General features: G+C 40.3%; 1 protein-coding gene across 1 annotated transcript in view; it reads left to right on the forward strand.

The window, feature by feature from the left end:
* LRMDA (leucine rich melanocyte differentiation associated) overlaps positions 1-26,060 on the forward strand; it is a 1,350,008-nt gene that overhangs the window by 1,124,880 nt on the left and 199,068 nt on the right. Inside the window, exon 6 of the mRNA XM_069068315.1 lies at positions 1,118-1,202. Within this exon, the coding sequence (XP_068924416.1) occupies positions 1,118-1,202 (85 nt within the window). The remainder of the gene's footprint in view (positions 1-1,117; positions 1,203-26,060) is intronic.

The following is a 26,060-nucleotide window of genomic DNA, read 5'->3' on the forward strand; positions in this document are numbered from 1 at the left end:
TGTGATTTTCTTGCATCGTTCTCATTTCTCTTCCCAATTTTTCCTCCACTTCTTTTATCTGCTTCTTAAGGTCCTCTATGGCCTATAACCAGCTCGTATTTTTCTTTGAAGCTTTTGGTGCAGGAGTTCTGACTTCACTGTCTTCTTTCTGTTCCATGCTTTGCTCCTTTTTGTCCCCAAAATAGGAGTCTAATGTTGGAATCTTCTGTCTGCTTTTGTTTCCTTTGCCTGGTCATATCGCCCCTCAATCACTTCACCCCTGGGCTTTTTGCCACAGTAGGACTCTGCCACCAGACAGGGGAGCTTTTTGTCCCAAACACTGGGGTTTTCTCAGCTGCCAGAGGTATTAGATGAGTGCCCTCTCTGATGCCTCCACATGCTCTGGCAAGCTGGCCACGCACCCCAGGACCTCCATGCTAGACCGCAATCCAGATCCAAGCAGGTTAAAGCAAGAGTGATTACCCCTCAGACTGTTGCTTGGTCCACCTACACTCTGCAGGCCAGGAGCTGAAGCTGCCCATGTGGCTCTGGCTGGCTGTGCCAGCATCTTAGCGGCTTCTCACCCTGGGGGCAAAAGCCACACACTCCCACTTACTGGGTCCCAAAGTCCAGACTGCACTGACCTCTCACTTTGTCCTTCACATCTATGTGTTGGTAATTCTGGAAACAGCCACAGCTGATGCTGATCTGGAGTCCCTCTGGCCAGAGGCTGGTTAGGCCTGCCCTGGGGCTAAAGCCTGGGCATGGAGCTGGTCTCGGCTCCCAGAGCACTGTGCTGGCTGATTCCTGCTGGCCTGCCAGGCTGTCCACAGTGGGAGGTTAGCTTCTCCGTGTCATTTTGTCGGTTCTGCAGCTCCAAAGTTTGTTCATAGTCCCCTTTTTACATTGATTGGGGAAGGTGGAACCTGGAGCTGCTGGGAGATCGTGTTTCTACTCTGCCATCTTGACTCTGTCCCCCTCTAATTATATATAATTTTCAGTCTCCTTGGTGTCCAGTCAACTGATTTCTAGAAAAGGTAGAGAGTTACAGATGTAGGTGCTTCAGCTGGTGCATACACATGGTATAGACTATTGTGTTGGATAATTGTGTAATACCACCCTTTGCTTTCTCCTATAGGCCTCCAAGGATGTTGCTCCTGTGTCTTCTCAGCTGCCATATACCCCTCTGCCTCCTGGTTCCCGGTCACTGACCAGTCACCAAGGTAGGAACTCTCGCCTTTGATCTTTTTGCACCGCCTGAAGGGCAAAGCCATAAACTTTGCTCCGTGCTTCTCCATGTTCATTATTGCTTCTTTGGCACATCAGAGTGAACACTGTGCTTTGTAAGCACAGTGTATGAGAAAACCATACCTGTCAAGCCTTCAGATTTCAACTCATATTAAACAGGATTTAGTGGCAGTCTATGGGGAAAGCAAATAAATCCATGGTATAATATCATTGCATGATTTTTTTTCTTTAAATAAAGAGATTATGATTCTTAAGTTTTGCTAAGTAGATCATTATACCCAGCACTGGTGATTATTGAGGGAGATTGGGAAACTGGTTAATATTTGTTAAGATAAGCTTTATTTAGGAGTTTTAATAATTGAAATCTATAATTTCAAAAGACTTCTGTTCTGCATCATGATGCAAAGGAATTCTGCTCTGCCTTTGGACATTTAAAATGGGATTCTACGTGTGCCTACATCTCTTTTGACACTTATTCTGACTTTAAAAATGGCACCTGCCTACAAAAGCCTCCAATTCCTGCTGCTGACCTCTGGAGGCCCTCTTCTGAAAGGGGGTGGGAATTAGGCTGAAGCTGAGCTTGAAAGCACCTTGCTTCCTAAACTGGCTTCATGGAGTGAGAAATTCTGCAGTTCAGATCCAGGGGAGGAATTGGGAGGGTGTGCAATATGTGGGGGTGATGTGTTTATCCCATTTTTCCTTGTGATGGCAACCATTCCTCTATACGGATCCTGTTAAGTGAAAATAAGCTTTCAAAGGCTTAGTCCAGATTTAAATTGAGGATACAGCACACCCTAAACAGCCTTTCCTAAAACAGGAAACATTTCCAGTGATCTCAAGGGACCCTAGGAAGCCAGGTCTTAGGTTTTTCCCACTCTGTCATCCCAGCTGCATTTTCAGCTGGGGGGGGGGGGGGAGGAGGAGTGGGCTGGTAGGGGGTGAGAAGAGACTGTGCAGGCTATATAGGCAGGGGAGTCAGGTTGGCCCTCAAAGTGACCTTATTGGTGTTATTCAAGTGACATGTTTATATTCTCAAGGAAGTAAATGAGGAAGCTTTCCAGAAATCCAGGTGTCTGTGAATGGGGCTAGGCCTAACCTGCTGGAGAGTTTCACTTCAACATGAAGTGGGGGGAGGTGAGGTGGGGAGGGGATAGGTTATGCCTTCAGGGTCTACAAAACCTTGATTCACATGATAGCTGTGTTCATGAAGACTTGTGTCGAAATGGGACATTTACATTTCCATAGGCATGAAGGAAGCCAACTGCTATTATAACAACCTGAGGTGCATCCTTTTGTAAAGTAAATAATCCTTAATTTTATTGTTTGGTTCTTAGGAGCAAAGAGCTAGAGAAGATGTTGGGTGCTATAGTGTCCAACCTCCTCCTTTTACTTTCAGGGAAACTGAGCCCAGGGTGGTGAAGTGATTTGCCCAAAGTCACCAAGATTGTACGTGTTAGAGGCAGGATTATTCTGGAGTCAATGGGTTTTTTTTTCCCCTTCTTGCTGATGTTTTCTGGTGAACCTGTGTTTTCCTATGATGTTTTGATAAGACCATGTGATATTTCCATATAACTAGGATTGGGACATTAAGAGAGTGAGAGTGGAGGGGTCTGGCCCCAAATATCAGTCCTGTTGGTCTGTGCCTGATGTTTCTGCTCTCTGAGTTACTTTTTTTTGGGGGGGGATGTTAAGGATGACCCCGGTGAAGATGTAAATATCACTTAGCACCTGCTATGCACAAGGTATCGTGTCAGGTGCTGAGGTCCAAAGATGGCAAAAACAACACTTCTCCTGTCCTCAAGGGGCTTCCACTTCACTGAACTGGAGGAACATACAGATAAGTTTAATGCAAGGTCGTTTGAAGGGGAAGAGAATAGTAGGAAATGAGTACTTCACAGAGTAGTGATACCTGAGTTGAACTTTGAAGGAGAACTGAGGTTTTTAGAAGTGAAGATGAAGAGGGATCACATTCCAGGCAAATGAATTGGCAAGATAGATGGTCAAGTCTGAGGAAACACTAGTAATTCAGGGCAACAGCATAAAAGGGAGTAACATGACCTAAGACTGGAAAGGTGAGTAGAAGTCATGAGACTCGCTGTCTTATGTTTTATTCTAGGAGCATCAATGATCCTCTGGAAATTTTTTGAGCCAGGAAGTGACGTAATCAAACCTGTGTCTTAGAAAGATAATTTTGACTGTGGAATGGTGGCTGAATCATGGAGAACAAGACAAGAGTTAGGAAGAACAATTAAGATACTGTTCCAGTAGTCTGGGTAGGAATGATGCCTGCCTGAAAGTGAGTAGGAAGTATGGTGCTAATAGATGGGGGAACCAGGAAATGCATCCTGGGGGGTAGGGTGGGTGGGAGTACAGTCGAATTGAGTTTTGAAGGGAGCTGGAGAGTTCCAAGAGTCAGAAAAGAGGAAGGAAAGTATTCTAGGTATGGGGTCACAAAAATATATAGAGGGGAGATGAAACATCATCTAATGAAGAAAACAAACGGACCTGTTTGGAGGATAATATGGAGGGCCCGAAGGGGAATGATGTGTAAAAAGCCTGGAAACATTGGATAAAGTCAGAATGTGAAAGGTTTTAAATGCCAGGGGAGTTTGTGTCTCCACTGGTAGGTTACGGGGAAGCACTGAAGCTTCTTGGGAATGGGGGTGACATTGTTATATCCGTGTTTTCAGAATATATGTAGAGATATTCTGGAATTATATGGAGAATAAATCAGAGAGAGGGAGAAACTGAATACCTGGAGACCAGTAAGATGGTTACTGTAACAATCTAGGCAAGAAGCATTAGAGCCCTGAACTAGGATGGCGGCTGCATGATTGGAGAGAAGGGGATACATATTTGAAATGCTTTGACATTAGCATTGCCAAGACTTAGCAACTGATTGCATGTGGAGGGTGAATAAGAGGAAAGTCAACTATGATCCACAGTTTGAAAACCTGATCACTGGAAGAATGGTGATTCCCTCAACATAGATAAGGAAGTTAGGAAGGGCTGATAGGGGAAAGCTAAGGAAAAAGACAATGAATTTCCTTTTGGCCAAGTTGAGTGTGAGATGGTTATGGTAGAAATATTCAGTAGGCAGTTGAAGATAGGGATCTAACACTCAAGGGAGATAGTCACTGGACATGGAGATTTCGAATTCATTTGCATAGAGTTTGTTGTTGAACCCAAGAGAGTTAATGAGATCACTGAATGAGGAGAGAACTAAGATAGAACTCTGGGGTGCACCCATGCATCAGGGCCATATATGGATGGATAATCCTGCAAAGGTCACTGAGAAGGATCAGTAGCAGGTAAGAAGGGAACCTTAACAGAATGAATGCCCACCCAAAGAAAGGAGAGTATCCAGAAGGAAGGGGTAGCTAAGAAGATTAAACACAGCAGAGAGGCGGAGAAGAATGAGAAGTAAGAAAAGGACATCGGATTTAGCAATTAAGAATTCACTGGTAAAAAATAGGGCTAGCAGCAGTAGCAGCAGAAGAAGAATGTCACTGAAACATTTTTTTAAATGCACAGAAGCAAATAGAACAAAGTTCAGAAGGAAGCAGGAGCAGGACAGCTTTGAAAATAATATATTGATTTTTTTTATTTACTTGAAAGGAAAAGAAAAATGTACATAAGTAGAGATTTTCATAACTTTATGTATAAGCCTTATTATTTGCTCTACTTTGTCATATTGCTCATTTTGTCTTGGGTTTGTTAAGTTCAGAATAAAAAAAAAGAGTAATAGTTTAAAAGAAGGCATTGGTGACCTTGGAGAGAACAGTTTCAGTCAATCAAGCAGTGGGAAGGGAAACCAGATTGTAAAAGTTTGGGAAGTGAGTGGGAGGTGAGAACTTGTTGGTCATGCATGTATAAGGCTTTTTCTCACAGTTTGGCTCTGAGAGAGAAAAGAAAGATGGGAAGATAACTTGAGGGAATGAGAAGGTCAAATTATAGGCTTTTCTTGTTATTGTTTTTGTAAGGGGGGAATCTGGTTAGGCTTGTAGAGTTGGGAATCAACTGCATTGAGTTGAGAATTGAAACCCTAGGAGCTGATAAGTTCACAAGGGGATGAAGGTAAAGAGAAAAATAAATCATAGGATCAGAATCATAGAGAAGAACTGTAAGGGACATCTGAAGCCATCTAAGGTCTTTGGATAGAACCTTGAGGGATGCCCTTTACAGGGTGGAAATGAGCCTGAAAAAGAATATTAATAGAAGAACCAAAATAAGAATGAAAGGAATATCCAGGTGTTCAGAAAAGATGGAAGATAAAGACTGAAAAAACAAAACAAAACTCAAATTAAGCATTTATTAGTGATCTTTGAAAGGGTTAGGGAGAGGAAGTGGGCCTGTGATTTCATTAGTAAAGGAAGACTTCATGTAAGGCAATCCCTTCTCCCAAAGCAGACCAACTCCTCCTCTGAAACAAAGAATTATACAACCTTTGAGAGAACATTTTCAGTTGAGCAATGGAAAAGGGAACCAGATTTCAAGGGGTTAAGAAGTAAGAAGTTGGTGAGGAAGTAAATGTGAAAAGTCTTTCTAGGATTTTGAAAATGAAAGAGGGAAAGATAAAACTTAGCTGAGATCTGAACACGTCTGTAGGCTATAGGGAAGGTGAACATAGATGGGAGTGACTAAAGATGAAGCCAAGAGCAAAGGAGAGGAGATGGGATCCAGTAGGCCATGACATAAAGGAGGATTTACACATCGGCAGTGATTATCTGTATAGTACAATTGAAGTCTGTACTGTTACTCATTATTTTTATCATATGAATGTGAAGGAGTTGGTCAGTTTTCTGTCAGGGGAGAGACCATGGGACAAGTGTATTTTAATGAGAGGGTGGATAAGGTCCTTTGGAGGCCTCTGCTTGTCACAATCAAGTCCTACAAAGCTGCCTATATCAAGAGAGACAGGAAATAGAAAGGAGAAAGGAAGGTACAGAAAATAAATCAAGAAAGTGTCCCAATGGAGCTTGACAACTTCTCAGTTTTGCTTAGGGCCAGCTCAGTTAGATGAATTGGCTTCTGGTCAAGAACCAGCAATTTAAAACAACAAAGGAAAAAAAAAACAACCAAAAACCTTGCATCATGAAATAAAGGATAGTTCTTCCATAGTTTCATAGAGATCTATCATTCCAACAATGCTTCCCACTTCCATCTCATGAGGAAAATGAAAACAGAGTTTAAGTGACTTGTTTAAGGTCACACAGGTGACCTTTCAAAGCTGCAGAACTGAACCCTACCTAGCTATTTTCCAGGCTTAGAAAAACTGGCAGGTTGAGCCTCTCTCCTCCCTCAGTGATCTTATTAACTCTCTTGGGTCCAACTACAATCTCTATGCCGATGAATTCCAGATCTATATATCTAACCATTGTCTGGTTCCAGATTTCTTACCAGTAAGGAGGGCCACAGCAGGTATGCACTGATGTATTATTAAAGGGAAACCATACCAGGGCACATCTTATGGTACAGTAATTGTCTCATTTCTCCCTGGTCTTTGTGTGTATAAATCCTTTTGGGGTGTTTAATGTCGGCCTTCTCCTCCAAGTTTGTGCCAACTTTCCATCTTATTTTGACTTCACTGTGGGTGAGCCTTCTACCCTTCCTCACATTACCATTCTAATTGTTCCCTCACTTTGGTGTCCTTCCCACCCAATCTGAGTTTCATGCTCTAACATAGAGTGATGGTCTTCACTTTGGACTATGGTACCAATTCTCAGAATCTTGTTCCATGCTTAGTGCCTGATGATATGTAGGCTAGGAGCCTTTGACATTGGTGGGATACTATGTATGGTGGTGAATTGGTTGATTTTTCCTAGGAAGTAGGCAAGGTGGAATGAATTGCAGGAATTTGGGGAGAGATTTTTTTGGTCCCCAGGTCGGTATCACTTAATGTCAACTCTCTTTGACACTTAAATTAGTAAAACTGTTTCAAATTGCCTAGTGTATGAATCATACAGCCTCTGAAATGTCAGATATTGATGCCAATGTTGAGGACTCTTATAAAAGTTTATCTGTTAACAAAGTAGACCTTTTATGGGTAGAGTGCATCATGAAAGAACAAATGCCAGTTAACAAAAGTAAGGTAAATGTTATCAATCATACTAATAATATCAACATTTCATCAAGTGATGTCCTCTTTTAGTATTTGATACTTGAGATGTAAAATTTTGCTTAGAGACAATATTTACAAATGGATTGGTTCATCCTGTTCCCAATGCTTTCCAAAACATTAAAAAATCCACCCAACATGCTGGACGGGAGAAGCTGTTTTTTTTAATGTTTCAAGTGACCACTACTCTTTTTCAGAGTATGGCCTCTCAGAAAGCTGGAAAAACTTAGAAGTCCTTTGTCTCTCTAAAATATAAGAAAAGATTCTGTAGTTTGAAGAGAACTGGCAAGAGAATTAGGAAGTCTGGGTTCTAGTACTGTCACTTATTCTCTTTGTGAACTATGGAAAGTCACTTAAAAAAAAAGCCTTCCAGACTTAGTTTCCCCACATTTAGAGAACTTGAGGATAAACAGCTCTGCTTTGTAGTAATCTTAGTGTTCAAAAGTTTAATTTTTCAGGTCAAGCATGATATATACTCTTTTCCCTTTTGGATATTTAAAAATACTTTAGAGAACAAAATCTCAAAGCCTGAAAGATCTGGGCTAAGGTCCTGCCTTCTTTATACATATTGTCTTGGAATCTTAGGAAGTAACTTGGCCCCTGGGTACTCTAGGCAATTCACTAAGACTATAAGGGGGCCCAGAAGTTGCCAGCCTGCATTTGTATAGAGAGTTTCTTGATCTTGGAGTTCCATGTTTTAACAGCAAGCACCCTAGCACACCTAGGATGACCTGCTAACACAGGGCTTTTGATTTGCTTTTAAAGGAAAGACAGCTTTAAAGGGGTTAGAAATCCTGCTTTTAATTATATTCACTAGTTCAGGGGAAATGTCAGCACTGTGAACTTGGAGAAAATACAAATAGAGAAAATACAAGCAGATAAATTAGCACAAAAACCAACAGACAGGGCTCCAACTGTCTGAGTAAAGCAGTATTACAAAACACTTTACATACCTCACTGGATGGAGGGAGCAGGGACATCTGAGCAGTCAGGGGGCTCTGCATATATGATTACCCAGAATATCTACCAGGAAATCACAAGATCATTCTCATGAGTAAACCCCCAAGACAAAACACCAATCTCCCAGAATATATGACAAAGATGGCATGAGATTGGCTGAGCACCAAGGAGCTTGAAAATCCTCGAGCCCCAGTACTTAATTGGAAACTCCCTGTAGCCCAGAGCCTGGTGAGCTCTGGGCCAGGGCTCCATGTGCCTATCAATGGGCAAGGAAAATCTTCAGATTCTCTTAACATTACACATGTGAATCATAGATTCAGTCCCCAACCCCTGTTGTCCATAGATCTGTGATCTCATGGATGTTGATACTCCCCCCACCGGAACAGATCACAAACCATCTATGCCTTCTGATCAAGTGTGTCTTATCCTCATGCATTCAAAAGTCAATCAGTGAAAATCCACCAGCTTGCTAGATGCCTTCCCATGATTCTTTGGAAACTTTTTGGAAAGCAGTAGAACTCTCAGATTGTTCATCCATTAGCCCTCTCTGTAGCAACATGATTGACAAGGCTGCTTCCTAGGTTAATAATGTTCTTGTAGGTTAGAGACACATACATGTTCTTGGTAATATGCTACAACTTGCTTGTACCTATTATGAATCCCTCAGCTATCTTTTGGGGTACTTGTAATAGGGATTCTTTTGCAATCCTTGTGTTTGATGATTAGTAGCTGTATAGAGAATGTTGCTGTTAAACATACAGTGGGAGGCTTCCATGGGAGTAAGAAACCAAAGGATGATTTGAAGCTCTGTTCAGTTTCCCTAATATGATTCAGATGGATTGCTACCTATATGAAGCTAGGTCCAATTTATTGTCCATCAGGTTCAGGAATTTTGTATTGATGAACTCCCTCGCTAATTTGCTCAGCTAGCTTAATCCCAGAATCCAGGAGTTATACAGAATTCATTACTTTATCCAGTGTGGATGAGTAAAGCAGTCTCTGTTGAGTGATTGTGGATCTCATTGGGAAGTTCCAAAGAGAACCCCTCTTCTATATGGTTTTGTACATGGAAACCTGCATGTGTTGTTGTCTTCATGTTTTTATCAAGCATATTGTTGACACACATATCCAAGCAAGTCAACAACAGAAAGGTTCCATATACACCAAAATATTAGTAAGAGAGCTTTTTGTAATGGCAAAGAACTGGAAGAAATGCAGGTGCCCATTAGTTGGGGAATGGCTAACCAAATTGTGATACATGAATATAATAGAATACTATTGATCCATAAGAAATAATGATCATGAAAATTCAGAGAAGAATGGGAAGACTTATATGAACTAGATGAATAATATAACAAACATAACCAAGAAAACAATATTTTCAATGACTTAAACATTGTAAAAAATAAAAATAAATACTGAAACTGAACACTGTGTAGTTATAATGACCAAGTTTAGCTCTGGAAAAGTGATGAGGAGATGTATCTTCCCTTCCTTCCTTGCAGAGGTCAGTGAATGTGGGTGTAGAATATTGTATATGATGTCAGACCCAGTTGATTTATTACTGAACTATTCCTACCACCCTCCCCTTTTCATCCTTCTTACTAGGGTTAGCTTCCTCAATCAAGAAGGAAAAAGTGACATATTCTGAAATTAATGTAATATACAATCAAAAGGCATTAGTAAAAATAATGTAAAATTTTTAATAATAGAATGTACTTGTTGCATGGATAAACCATTGTTATAAGTTTTATAAAGATGAAAAAAGCAGCATATGCGTTGGTAGTTGTTGATGTCCTCTTGATCGTTTTGTTCAAGAGTTAAAAATTCAGCCCATTATCTTTTCCATTCTTTTGGAATTTCTTCCTCTTTGAGACATCTTGAAAATCAATTCCTGAGTGCTTTGAAAATTGTGTTGCCTGCAGCACAGATTACTTCTGTATCTGTTTGGTCAGGTCCAGCCACTTTTCCTGACTTCATCTTCTTAGGTGCCAATGACACTTTCTTACATAGTCCATCCAGCACTGATAGGTTCAGACCAGAAATGGTAATGGAGTCACACTGTTGATGAGGAGAAAGGTTCACCTTGTAAAAGTGGGCACATCCTTTCTGTCTCATATCCCACAACCTGCTCTTTTAGATACTAGGACAAATGACTCTTCTTGCCCACTGATATTGGTTCAATGGCAGAGTTGCCATGGAGAAACATTGATTCTGCTCTAGTATTCATGATTATCATTGCCTATAGATTATGGGCAAGAAAATCCCTTTATATGAAACATTATTTCTGGTGTGAAGTTCCCAAATTGCTGAAAAGCTTGCAAGATTAGCACAGAGCTTTGGAGGAAATAATGTTATGCATATCCAACTGAATTTCCAGGATGGATTTCGGGAATACTGAAGAGAATGTGGATATTCAGGTTGGAATTTGGCCCCAACCCTGGTATCATAGCCCCACCAATACTTCCAGCAAAAATAAACAAATAATCTCCAGGAGGTCGAAGCCAGATATGTGATCTTTGCCCAGACATTTATGCCTACACTTCACTTTAACATCTCATGTCTATCATCAGAAAAGTTGTATCTTCCAAATAAAACTAGAGAAAGGTTAAAAAAAAAACATTTTAAACTCAGAGATTCTCGTTCAAGGCAGACTTAGAAGGCTGGGGTTCTTTCCCTGTGAAGCACATTTTCAGGTCCTTTGTCAGGCATATTTTTCCCCTTCTGCTGTCTTTGGGCCAGTTGAAGGGCACAAGGAAGAATCATGAAATGCCAGCATGGTCTCACCCAATGCTTCCATTTGCCTCTGAAACCTGAACAAGACTGTTACATGGAAGAGTCATGTTCTGCTTGCCCTTGAGTCAATGGGTGAACATTACCAAGAGGCTAAAGGTTGGTTGATTGTCCATTCTCAAAGACGACCAAAATGACATCACTATGGTAGAGTCAAATTACAGTGAGCTTGGTTACGGTATGATGGAATGCTCTACCACAGGACAGGCACAAATAGTCCACGTGAATATTTGGGGTGGATTCTCTAAATAAAGGTGAGTTGTGAACAAAACTCCCTAATAATTAGAGATATTCTGTGTGCAGCAGGCTGCTTTGGGAGATCGTTAATCAAAGGCCTTATAATCATTTGTCAGCCTAGAGATTCTTAAGTATGAGGATGACAAGATAGTGTCTAAGGTCACATCCCCTATGGAAAGTCTGATCACATACGCACACATACATGTGTGTATGTATGTATGTATGTATGTATGTTTATTTAAAAAGGAAGAATGGGAGAAAAGCCCTAGCTCCATAGGTCAGCTTTAACTAAGCTAAAAAAGAGAGCTAGTATACTTTATAATATGGTTTATGGAACGTGTATGCTTTTAAAATGTTTCCCCTCTCTCTACCTGTCTGGATATGGCATTTCTCTGATGGTTGGTTTCTCTTCTAATCCATTCCAAATGACTCTAGCTCTTCCTGCGGAGAAGGGACCTCCCAATGAACTCAACCTGTCACCTAGTTTACTGAGTGCTTTATGCAAATCTCAGATAGGAATATGATGAGCATCTTTGTGAGGGGGTTATCTAAAATGAGTATCCCAGAGTGACAGACTGTGACTAAACCTCCATCCTGTGGCTGCAGAACAAGCCTCTTTATCACCTCACTTTTTTTTTCTGCAAAGTGTCTCCACTTGGATGTCCCATAAGCATCTCAAATACAATCTGTCCAAAACGAGAGTTATCTACCGTACTCCTAAAAGGACAATCTTCCTCCAAGCTTTTCTACTTCTGTTGAACACACACACACATACACACATATACACACACACAGAAGGAGGGGGTTATTCTTTGTGTATCAGGATTCTATTATTAACTAGTACCTATAGAAGTGGTATCCATAGTAGGGGCCTTGGCCTACAGTGGAAAGGGCATGGAATGAGTCCAAGGGGTCTATGAATAATCAGAGAATAGGAAACTGGGTGAATTGTTTTTACAATAGATTGAGAGGTTTGCATTTAAAATGACCAATCTATCTCCTTCATTCATTATAGCCCAATGGCTCTCTACTCTGGCCCCTCTCACAGCTGTATAAGCTCCTTTCCTTTTTCCTTCTGCCCTGTTGTGGGTCCTCAGAGTGGTTATAAACTAACCTACATCTGGGCACCTGAACTAACACCCTCTCTGCAGACCCATACCCTAACTTCAAAGATCACCCCCTGGCTCTTCTATGTGTGTCACCTGGCTTTGCTTTCTAGGTTATCAACCAGTGAGTAAGACCCCCTCTCACTCTTTTTCTTTTTCTGGTGGGCAAAACAAGTCATAATAGGTGAGAAGGCATCAATATATTTTAGTCTTTATCATAGACATCATTTCTTGTTTCTTTTGAGGGCAGTTCCATCATCCTTCACTCACCCAGGTTCACAATTATGGTGTCAGACTTGATTCTCCCTCATCCTAAAATTGTAACTGGTTGGTTGCCAAATCTTGTCATTTCTATGTCCTCAACATTCTCTTGCATCTGTCCCCTTCTCTCTTCTCATACAGCCATCATCCTAATTCAAGGTCTCATCATTTCTTGCTGATATTACTGCAATAGCTTCCTAATTGGTTTTCCTGACTCATCTTTCCCCTTTCTAAGCCATTCTCCTCACAGTTGCCACATTAATTTTCCTTAAGTACAAGCCTGACCATGTCACTCTTCTACTCAATAGCAGCAGTGACTATCTATTGATTCTAAGATAAAATGTCATATAATTTTCATACAATGCTTTTTAAATGTCTATTTTTGTATGTTATATAATAAATAAAATAATACCTGTATCTAACCCATAAATGAGAAAAATTTGCACAATACGTATGTACGGGACGGACCTATGGAGGGCCATTACTTGAAGTTTGAGCAGGCATTTCCTATCTGGTTTTTGTCTGGGTGACCATAGGATTGACTCAGGGGTTTATGGCTTGTGCTGATGAAAAGTCTTCTCATTGGCTGCAGAACTAGAAGATATGCTGACCCAGGGCATATAGAGCTGGAACTGGGTGATTATACAAATCAGGTGACCCATACTTTCATCACTGTCTTCCTTTGAGGAGGCAAAATGAGTTGTCACTGTTTAGGTGGGGGATGGGCAGGCAGGAACCCTTTCTTACAGGCTCAGTGGTGAGCTTATGACCACCCCTTTCTCTTCAAAACTGAGTACTGTATTCTGAGGACATGGTCAGGCAGCAACCCCATGAATATTGCAAGTTCTCAAGAGATTGCAGAATATGTTATTTTCCCTTTATCTAAAATCCAAGTAAAAGTTAGAGGAGAGGGAGAAAGGGAGGAAAAGAGGGAGGGAAAGAGGGAGAGAGAGGGAGGGAGAGAGAGAGAGAGGGACAGAGAGAGAGACAGAGACAGAGACAGAGAGACAGAGAGGGAGAGAGAGGGAGGGAGGGAGGGAGAGAGAGAGAGAATACACCAATAACAGGAGAAAAGTATCTGGACAATTGGAGAAATAGCCTGGCACAGCAGAGGAATAGTCAAGCTCAGCTGAGAGACTCATCCATCACTGATACCATGTCATTGTGAACTCATGAAAGTTCACAAAGAAGGGGAAAATTAAACGACGACTTCCAGGGGTTCCATTTTGCCTCATGTTTTCTCTACACTGATTCCTCATAGTCTTTGTACTTCTTACTCTGCCTTCCCCTCCACCCACCCATTCCCTTTTGTGGAAGAGTATGCCCCAGGCTATGTGGGAAGGGAGGGATATTTTGTACCAATTCTTCTTACTTTATCAATTTAGTAAATCCCTTTTATAAAATCTAATGGAGTCTGAATGATTTTTCATTGGGTAACACACCATTGGTAACTTTTGAGTAATAGTACTAGACATTGTGTGAGCCCTCCTTAGATTTCTGAGAATAAGAAAATCCCTGGAGGCTGAGTCCAGTAATAAAAATGGAAATTGAGGATGTAACCAAGGAAAGGGGGTTACACATATTTTGGGGGGGGGAATGCTCAATTTTTTATTGATAGGAATATACAATAAAAGAAAGTTTGAAGACCACTTTCCTATAGAATGTAAGCTCTGTGTTGACAGAAATTGTTTCATTTTTGTCTTTCTTTCCAAGAACCCAGAACAATCCCCAGAAAATAGTAGGTGCTTAATAAATGCTTGTTGGTAAATGGGTGGGCTGGTATTGTTTTTTTTTTTTTTAATGAAAGATAAAGCTCAGAATTAGGACTAATGAGCTGAGATTACCTGACTCATGAATGGCAAAGACCGGGTTGGAATCCAGTTCTCTGGGCTCACAGTCTAGACCTCCTTCCACCATTCTATTGCACTATCCCATGTAGCAATTCAATGATAAACTGCAGGGGCTCATGCAGAAGTGGTAAAGAGAAAGAGGAGGGAGATTCAATTCAATTAATCTCAACAAATATTTGTTAAGCACCTACTGTGTACAAAACACTGTGCTCTATGCTGAAGATACTACAAATGCTTGCCCTCAAGTGGTTTACCTTTTACTAGAGGGTTCAACATGTAAACAGATAAGGAAAGATTAGATAATTTAAAGAGTGAAAGAATAGCCACTGAGGGGACCAGGAAAGGGTCTCTATAGGCGTTGGCCCCTAAGATGTACTTTAGAGAAAGATAAGATTTCTAGTGCATTCTATGTGTGGGGGCCAGCCTGTGTAAACCTATGGCTGACGGATAGCTATCTCTGGATCCCCTGGGGCAGCCTGTCTTCCAACTCTGCAACCAATGAGAAGAATTTTCATCAACACGAATTATTTGTGAAAGAGGGCCTTTGCTAAGGCAATATTTTCTAAGTAGACGGGTGGATGTTCTTTAATGATGGCTCCCACAATCTAAGTGAGATACTTGTAGATATTTTTCATGAGATTTCTCTGTAATAGTTAATGTTGGAGAGTTGTCACTGTCTGTATCGTTGCCATATATTTAGCAGTTGGACCCTAAGTTCAAAAAGAAAATGAAGAAAGACAAGTAGAAGAAACCTGCTTCTATGAAAACTTGCTTAGAGAAAGGTAATCACCCTACCTCTATTATCGTTGGCAATTTTCTGTTATTGTTATTGACATAGTTGTTAGGTGCTCATCTCATTCTCTAGCCCTGGAAATTGATTGCTGGGAATGTCACAGTGTAATTTACATAGCAACTTATCATAATTAGTTATAGTTTGCAATTTCCTTAATGTGAGCTGCATTTTATGCTCAGCAATTGTTTTTCCCCCATATATCTACATAAAGCAGCTGCATGAGCTCTGATCCACCCTCCAAAACCCTCAAAACAAAGCTTGCAATTGTTTTTGTGTTTTTTTTTTATCATTTAGTTAACCTGTGAAATCACAAAAGATTTTTAATGGAAGTCGTAAATAGAATTTTTTCTCAAATTCATTTAATCAGTCAGAATTAAATGAATAAAGGGAAAGTTAAATGTACTTTAAGTCCATTATCTCTCTATCTGGAGGTTGATGGAGATAGATAATGTTTCATCACCAGCCCTCTAGATTTGTGTTTGGTTGTCAGATTTATCAGTGTTTCTAAGTCTTTCAAAGTTGTTTGTTGTGACAGTGTTGTTGTTTACTGTACAGATTGTTCTGGTTCTGCTCACTTCATTTTGCATCAGTTTATACAAGTCTTCCCAGATTTCTCTGAAACTACCTCCTTCATCAGAATCAGCTTTCTAATAATTATCTTTCTAACATATTAACAAATGGAACTATGGAAGCCACATCATTTTGGACAATTCAATTCAATAACCATTAATAGGGAGCCTACCATGGTACTAGGTGCTGAGGATATGAAGATATAATGAAAACAATCTCTACCCTCAAAGAACTTAGATTCTGAATATAGAAAACAATATGTTCACAGAAGGTATGATACCATGGATATGTCATGAACCCTTTGGCAGTCTCATGAAGCTTATGGACCCCTTCTCAGAATAATATTCTTAAATGAATAAAATATATAGTTTTTAAAAGAAAACCAATTATATTGAAATGTAGTTATAAAAATATATTTTAAAAAGTTTGCAGACCCCATGTCACAATACCCTGGTATTTACATAATATATAAAGAAGAAAAAATATGCACACATATGTATACATACACATACAAATATATATTAACATATATGTATGTATGTATACATATATAGTTTTCTATAAATTTCCTAAAATTATCCTAAAGGTATTCCTATATATAGAAAACTATGTATGTGTATATATTATATTATATATATTATAATATATATAAATATATATATATAAATATATATATTTATAAATATATATATAATATAATATATATTATAAAATGTAATATAAAATTATAAAAAATAAAATATAATATAAAATTATCCTAAAGGTTTTCCTATATATAGAAAACTATGTATGTATATATGTATACATATATAGTTTTCTATATATAGTTATATATGTATATGTATATATTATATATATGTATACATATATAGTTTTCTATTTTAGGAATTAGGGCTAGAGTATATACTGCATAAGATAATGCACTCAGAGAAATTAGAATTGTTTATTTAGGTGATCTTAGTTGCCCACTATCAAGCACTGTGCTAGACATTTGTCTCCTGACCCAGTATGCCCATTTAGAAAGTTTAAATGACCAGTCTGTTGTCACCCAATTGGCCAAATGGGACTACAGAGCATTGATTTGATCAATCGTCTGGTCCTTGACTGTTGACCTGTTCAGTCATGTAGACTCTGTCTAAGACATGCCTCTGTGTCCAAGAGAACCTCCCTTTCATCTTTCATTTAGGGGATATTATGGCTACTTTGCCAGGGAAGCAAAACCCTACAAGTTTTTCCAGGAACAACTCATGGGTTCACTAGAAGCCTTTTAGGGTGGAGGTGGTGGTACATAAGCAGATGCCAGTTTGTGTGTGTCCTATGAGAGTTTGGATAGGGGTGAAGGTGGGATCTTGCTGGCAGAGTTCACCCTAATGACCAGTGGATCCAGAAAGCTAAGTAAATGCTTAGTTACAGCTCTTCCCTTCTGACTTCTTCCCATAACAGCCAAGTGACTGCTTTTGACTGTGTCAGGGGTAAAATGTGGTGGTTTCTTACACATAGCTATTATTAGTCTATTCTAATTATGTAAAAATGATTTCCTCTGATGACATTTTCTCCTGAACCTATTACTTTACTTTTCTTTTTTTTCATAAAGATTCCCCTCACCCCCCACTGCCTTGTGCTTAAAATTGTGGTGAAATTCTAAGAAGCTGAGAGATGTTGAAGTTCCCTTTATTTAATAGAGGTGACTAGTGATTTGACAGGAGTGGTTGACAGGTTTATTTTATCTATGTGGCAGTGGGAGTCTATTTTCAGTGTGTGCAAAAGTATAAGGACTTTACTAAGTACTGAATAAATTTTACTTTGCTTTGATTCTAGGCCCAGCTCAAATGTTTTAAGAACTCTACTCTGGGTCATCAAATTCATCTCCCTGCTACTTTGCAGGGTCAATAGCTTCAGTTGGTGCTGAGCAGAGCTGGTTGGATTGGAATGGAGGGCACTGTAGATTAAAAGTTCCACGTATATATAGATAGATGTGTGTGTGCGTGCACTGTCTGGAGGGGGGTGGCAGTGATGGAAGAGCCAGCCAAGTGGAAGCTTAAGATGGATGAATCTGTTAGACTATTACCCAGACTGGCATGGGCTTCAGCCAAGAACTCTCCTTAAGCAACCTTCTTTAAGCCTCTGAAATCTGCAGGGGACCATTTTTCCTTTCCTTTTTTCCAACGATGATTTTTCATTTTCAGTTTTTGGAACTATTTCATTGCCAGTTTCTGAGTAGGAGGCCTTTGTAGACCTGGGGCTCAGAAGGGGGGTGTTTTGGGGGTGGAGTTTATATATTTAGTGGCTTTGGTCCAAAGCAGAGAAAACCCTGCTAAATAGAATTTCCCTTGCCCAAATGTAAAGATGCTACTAAAAGGTTTTTTTTTCTCTTTTTACCAGGGAGTGAGGGTTGGGGGTGAAGGAGGGAAGTTCAACAGATAACCTGGGTTCCCACAGGCCTGAGGGACCTAAGGAGCCAGAAATATTGTCCCCTGAATCTGTCAACTCCTTGAGGGCAGAGACTGTTTTTGTCTTTTTTTATATCACCAGAGTTTAACTCAGTGCCTGGCAAATAGTAGGTGATTAATAAATGCTTGTTGACTTGAGCTGTAAATGGAAGTGGCAACATGAGTGACTTTTGCAAAGGAGCTAATAATAGAAAGGAGATATAATAAAGGAGAATAATAGTGGAACATGGAATTGTGGATAGAGCAAGAAAGACGAAGAATCATGAGACCTGGATTCTTGCCTCACTTTTCTCACTAACTTGAGCAAGTCATAGGACTGTTCTATGTCTCAGTTTTCCTTCCTGCAGAATGAGGCAATTTCTAAGGTCACCTCTGGTTCTAATATACTATAGTATTGAAATATTCCAAAGTGGGGACTCTGTCCTTACTGAAATATTGGCAACGTGAGTGTCAGGACACTTAATACACTTGCTCACCTCTTCATGCCTGCCTCAAAGGAATTGTAAGATACCTGTGCCTGTAAGCGTCTTTCCTGGGCTATGATTGCGTTGACTTAGCTGTTTGAGAAGTCACATTGGACAAAGGATGTCAGTGAATCAGTATCTATTTAAGTGCTGGCAATCTGCAAAGGACTATGTCAATCACAGGAAGGGACTCCGAAGCATGAAAGATAAAGTTTGTCCTCGAGAAACTTGCAGTCTGCTGTTTTGTTCATTTGCTCTTAATGTAGCCTAACATCGCATTAGCATTTTTTTGGCAACCACATCCTATTGTTGACACATACTGGGCTTTTAGGGGGAGCACAAAGAGCACGGAAATGCTAAAGAAGATGATGTCTATGATACAGAGGGGAGATTGGCCTGATTAGAATAAAGCATTCATGTTGGTGAGTAGAAATACAGTGATGGTGGTGAGAGAAATCAGGATGCATTGACAACATGGCCTTAGATTATGGAGGTCTTGAGAACCAGGCAGAAGAAGAATTTGCATATAATATAATATAACATATGGAGCCAGTGGCAGTTTTGAACGCTAGTGAGAATGTGGTTTAAGGAAGATATCCTGGCAGTGATATACAGGACAGATTACTATAGGAAAAGCCTAGAGTCAGTAATAAACTAGTTCTAAGGTGATAAGACCCTACATCTAGGGTCACGTCAGTAATAACATTAGTTACTGAGAGACAACAGAAGCCCCGTCACATCTGTGGGGCAAATAAGATCCCTATTGTGTAGATATAAAAACTGAAACTGCTCATATTAATATGATTAGTAAATAGCCTAGTAAGAACCCAACTTACTGTAGGAATCTGTTATTCCACACTGCCTTCCTAATAGTGCATATTATATGGAAGACACTGTGTTGGGTGCTGGGGGTACAAAGCAAATATATATATGTAAAAATCCTTGCCCTCAAGGAGGTTATCTTTCACTGGAAATAAAGGTAGAAAGAGAGACAAAGGGACAGATGTGAGGGTTATTTCAAAGACAAAGCCCAAACAGCTTGGTAACAGACTATATATAGGTGACACAGTTACATAAAGACATCTAATTAAGGAGCAATGGGGAAACCGTCTATGTTGTATGGTTCTTCCCCTATCTCATCTCTGGCCACTTTCCCCCAGGACTATCTTTTTTCCCCTATCCACTATGCAGGATGCAATCTAGTCTACAAAATGGAACACTGGGAGAGTTAATGAAGTGGAATTGGAGGCACCAAGGATGTAGCTATGATGAACTGTCAAAACAACAGTGAAAATGTGCAGTCGATGCTGCCTTTTGCACCAGAACGAGCTCCGATTTCTTGAACTAATAAAGGCCTGGTTGTCCTGTTGTGTTTCAGACATGCTGGTCTTTGGGAGGAGATTAGCTTGGGAGCAAAGGGTTCTTTGCTGGGCTCAGCCCCAGAGAACTCCTGCATTAAGTTTTCGATTCAACCTCAACCAGCTCATTTTATTTCTTTCTCTTCCTCTTGCAGAAACTCTCAGTCTGCACCCCACCTCCCACCCCCACTTTTTTTCCTTCCTCATGGAGTGGTTTTACAACCTCATTGGAACAAATAAACAAACATCTGGAATCATGTGGTACATTTAATTAAAAAGTTTGTGTTTGGCCAGAAATGGTAAAATCATGAAAAATGGCCTGTCTGCAAGCTAGGGAAGGCCAAGGGATGACGTTGTTGGCTACGAATGGCCATGCAAGGGATTGAAATTCATCGAGGTGAACACCTGCCGCAGTCTGCCGGCCTCCAGGTTTCCCATTTCCAGCCATTAATATTTACTGCTCAGATTTTTTTTATCCATTCTAATGAAATTTCAATTGAGACTGTTGGGAAGGAGCTGTTACTTTTTCAATAACATCAACTTTGCTGGCTTGCATATAATCTCTCTAAAGGGTGTGGGGCTGGGTAAGGGAGACTGCAAAGAGTGCTAAATTGAAGCATTTCTCATCCCATGGGGTTACCTTAATTTGTGCACCCTTTTCCTGGCCCAAACTTTGTATTCCCTTGTGAGAATCCCAGCTGCTTCTGGGTCAGGACAGATCCTCTTCCTATTTCTATAATATTGTTATCTGTCTGTCTTTGAAGAGGACCAAGGTGACGCCATGACTTTCAAGTGAATTGGATTAATCAATAACTAATAATCACTTCTTCATGCCCATGACTATATTATACACTGTATGGGGGCACAAAAGGAATCTACAATGTGTTTCCAGCCCTAGAAGAGCTTATATTTTAGTTGGGGAGGCAAGACTAACTCATATGATATAAAGACTAAGTGGTCTATTACATGGTATGGTCAAGGAGAACTGTTCTTCAAATTCAGGGAGTTCATTTAAAGGAGAGGTTACTGTGGATTGGTGAAGCTAGGGAATCTTGATCTAACAATAAAAGAAGGATACCAGGGAAGCAGACATGGCATTTGACATATGAAGGAAGACTCAAATTGCTCTCATTTAGAATGTCCAAGCTGAATCAGAGTGAGATACAGTTAAGCTCTCAGATAGTGGGATACTAGTGAATAGAGGGATGGCTAGAATAGAGAATGGGTAGTTTAGAGAACAATTAAAAACCTTAGCGAGAGGCTGGGTATTTTTAGTTACCACTCAATCTCTGACCCACACCCTAGTTCAGTCTTTGGGAGTTGAAATGGTGTGATTATGCAATCCTCTCATATCACCTTATAACTGAGATCAGATAATTATAATACAAAACTGCCATTAGCTTCAGAAAAGAAGTTTTGTGTAGTCATGAGACCTGGGTTTGAGTCTAGGCTGACAGTTCTTAACTGTACGACCCATACATTTTCTAAGTCTCCATTTCCTTATGCATAAAATTAGGGTAGGGATTCTATCTTACTGGGTTTGTTAAATTAAAGACATATGTAAAAGTGATCTGCTTTTATCATGATCACAATTAATTTTAGCTTACTGACTAAACCTTGTATGAAATATGAGTAAATTTGGTGCATTGGTTGCTTCTAAAAGTTCTAAGAATATAAAAAAATTATCACAGGGTAGAAAGGTAGGTAGCAGGCAGACTGCAGAGGGCCTCAAATGCCAAGCTGAAGGCTTTGCATTGTATCCTAGAAGCGATGGACAGCTGAAGTCTACTGCAGGGTTTTGAGCAGGGTAGTCATATGGTCAAGCCTCTGCCTTAGAATAATAGTGTTGACAAATATGTGTTGGATATACTGAAGAGAGGAAAGCTGTGAAGTATGGAGAATGGTGAGAAGGCTGTTGGAATATTCCAGGTACAACATGATGAAGGCTTGAACTACTCTGGTGAATGTGTGAGACAAGAGAAAGAGATAACGTGGGAGATGTTGACATGGATATTGATGACTATAATGTGAGAGATATCAATATGGACATTGACTGAATGTAGGGGGAGAGGGAGAATGAACAACCAAAGACAATTGCAGTTGTGGATGTGGGTGACAAGGAACATAGTGGGACCTAGAAATAGGGCAGATTGGAGAAGGAACTGTTGTTGTTATTGTTTGTTCATTTGGGGGGATTTTTTTGGGAAATGATGGAATCCATTGTGTGTGTATGCACAAACACACACATACGCATATACATAAATGGATATGTATATATAAAGGTGCCCATCAGACACCAGGTTGTGTTATATACTATATACTATCTAGTATAGTTGAAAGGATCCTAGACCGAGAATATATTGACTATTTCAAAAATCTTTTCTGTCAATGCCACTCACTACACTTTCCTTTCTTCATAAAATTAGGAGATTTGAGAAAATGACCTATAAGGTACTTTCAGACTCTAAGATCCCCAATTTATTCACCTAAAAGGACTTTATTGGAGATCAAATGCTATGCTGTTGGTTCTAATCTTCGTGGTTCCTGTACTGTTTCTTTGTTTCTTTAAATATTTTCTTAAAAAAAGTATTAACATGGGGGAAAAAGTTTTTAAAAAGTGTACAATGACTTAGAATTTTCCATTTTAGCTTCCTTAGTTAGAGGGGTCAAAGTTCAGCCCTCAGGGATACTCATGCAAGCTCTGTGTAGTGTTCCAGGGCCAATGTTTCTCAACTGGATGATGGGAGGACGATGGGATCCAAGAAAAGAAGGTAATGCTAATTCCCAAACTCTGAATGCGTGTAGGTCCTGATTTAAAATTATTCTCTATCCTCTCCTCTCCACCCCCCTCATCACCCTCTTGGATTAAAAAAAATAAAAAACAAACCAAGAAAGAAAGAAAAGAAAAGAATGAAATATCCTGTGTCATTAGGACAGACATCTGTTTGAGAGCTATAAAACAGTTCTGTCCCATGTGGGTTAGCTCTTTATCCCTTTATTTATCTTGCTGTAGCTCATAAATTTCTCCCAAATCAAAAAGAGTCACAGAGGCTAAGATGTCATGCATTTTCTTTGTTCTTCATTAAAGAAACCCACACAAACCATCCTCCCCCACACATTCTTCCTTCAAGACAAGGCTTTTCCTCTCCCTTTCCACTTTTCCCCTTCTTGACATCCCCTGCCCTCCCTCCTTCCCTACCCTGCCTGCTTGTGCTCTAACCCAGGGTTGGAAACTAAACAGAAAAAAAAGTTTCCCTAATGTTCTCTGGACAGTGAATGCTCCTACATTTGGGTCATCAAACTTTGTTCCTCAGCACCTGCTCCAAGTAAGAGCTGGTGTTAGTTAATAGCTTCCCACCCCCACCCCACTTTGCCAGTGACCAGTTAATAGGCAATAAGGCTCCTGGAATATAGCAAGGACTGTCTCTATACCTTTATGTTTAGGAATCCCAAACTGGTGAATTTAGGATAAAGTTAATTACTCTTATCCAGTATGATGATGCTTTTTCTTCCCCATTGATTTTATTTCTCCTTTCCTTTCTCCTTTCCTTTCTCCTTTCCTTTCTCCTTTCCTTTCTCCTTTCCTTTCTCCTTTCCTTTCTCCTTTCCTTTCTCCTTTCCTTTCCTTTCCTTTCCTTTCCTTTCCCCCCAAAAACATTTATTGCAGATAGGTCCTTGCCCTCAAGAAGCTCATATTTCCTCTACAGCTAGGAACAGGTCAAACAAATATCTTGATCAAGTATTCATTAGTGACCCCCAATCCTTGATAAATAGAATCTTGCAGCTTCTGGAAAAGAGGACCTAGTTCAGAATGTTGATTTTGCTCCTTAATACCTTAGTATCTGTGTGGCCTTGGGAAAATCATTTAATGTTGGTGGGCCTCACTTTCCTCATCTTTGAAAATGAGAGTGTTGGACCAGACAATTTCTGAGGTCTTTTCCAACTTGAAATCTATGACCCTATAGACTGGCAAAGGAAGTAGCTCCACTTTCCTGAAGGCACAAAGACCTGGTTCCTGCCAACTGCCACCAGAACACAGCTGACTCCCATCTGTGAGTCAAGGGAACAGGGGAGGTGAGTGGGAGCTGTCCACAGCTGTTACTCATCCAGAAAATCAGATGGTAGGACTGGTTTAAAAACCTGGCAGGTACGCTTAGCTGACTGAACGTGACAAATCGTGGAAACATTTCACTGGTACTAAGACCTCTCCTTTGACCTGCCCATTCCCTGATTCTGCTGACCCTCATTTTGGCCTTGGACTCTGGACTCTTGGCCTTGGATTCTGCCTGTTCCTTCAGATCCCTCTAATTCATTGCTGCTGACTGCTTTACCAGGATATATTGCCTCTGGCCCTTCTGGAATCTGTGTTTGACAACCTGGTAATTGATTCTCTCCGCTATTTGTCTGACCTCTCTCTTTGCCTCTGGCCCTACTAGGACTCTTTGATACCATCTAGCGTATATACAACATGTGACTTGCTCTTCTCAAAATTAGACTATCACTGATGCCCTTTCTTTTTTGCTTTGTTCTGCGCTAATGTCACCATATCCTAGGAAAGACTTCTGGCTACACAGGCTTCCAAATAGCCTCTGGGCCCCTTCTTGGGAGCTCAGCATCACCCATGAATCAGCATCTGAAATGCAGAGCACAGGAAGAAACATATAGACTTCAAGAACAGGCCAGAGGTGGGAGCTGGAGCCTGGTCCCCAGATGCTATAAGGCAGAGATGTTTGTTGAATGAGCCTAAACATGAATTTTCCTAGATTTACCTTTCTGAGAGACCGGGTGGCAAGGGATAGGGTTATCGATAGCCAACATCCAAAGCATCTTATGCTGGTTCTTAGAGTTGGCCTGGTATTGCTGTTCCTAGGTGGGAGATCATCTTTTCCATAACTCTAGGCCTGGGTTACATATGCACTGAGTGTGCGTCTGTGTGTATCTCTGTGTGTATATACCCATGTAAGTCTGAATATACACAAATACATGTATACATGAGCACACATCTGCAGCTCTATGGGGCCCTGCTGTGGTTTGTGACGGCCTCCAGTTCTTGTCATTTGGCAGGATTCAGAAATAGGATATCCTGATAAGTCAAATATTCTGGTTACTATAGAACTACCAAACAATTTTCAAAGACATATCATATAGTTAGTTTTATTAAACAGGAAAACCACACTGAATATAATTTAATCTGATCCTTGGTGATTCAAGAAGGCACTATTGGATCTTGCTTTGCCACAGGCTTCCCATTATGAACATCAGTTATCATCCTACTAGTGAAGCATGGAAACTCTGGTTAATAGAAGCCTTCTAGTTGATAAAGTACAGGATACAAGACAGTTTCCTTGTTTGGTGACCTTTGTGGGTGATAAATAAGGAGCTGAACCAATGAGAGATCCCATCAGGCAGACTGGGGATGGGATGGATACAAGTGGAGAGACCTCATGGTATAAGGCCTAAATGGGGCAGGATTTTGCTATGTCACACCCATGGCAGTACAGACTGACTCTTTTAGTTACAGATTATAAATGCCTCTTAGAGAACGTACAAGATGGCTCCTCTGTGTCTAGTAAACTTCAACAAACACCTGAGAGATACCACTGTGTGACTGCATAAAATGGAAATAAAGAATGGCAAATAACCCATTGACTATGCACTTTCTCACCTGCTGAGAGCAAAATGCAATCCAATGCAATTTTAGTACTTACATGCCCCTGGGGAAAATAGACCCCTAAAATCATGGAGTGCAGCATTGGAAAAATTCACTAAATATGGGCTATGCTTGGTGTTATAAGATCTGTGGAACCTCAGGCTTTCTCCTGGAGTAAAGCCGACTCTGGTAAATTGGCTTTGTTATACTCCCCACCTACCAT

This window comes from Petaurus breviceps, unplaced genomic scaffold, assembly GCF_028583685.1.
Source record: "Petaurus breviceps papuanus isolate PSGF00001 unplaced genomic scaffold, PetGlider_PUasm1.0 90762, whole genome shotgun sequence".
Lineage (NCBI taxonomy): Eukaryota > Metazoa > Chordata > Mammalia > Diprotodontia > Petauridae > Petaurus > Petaurus breviceps.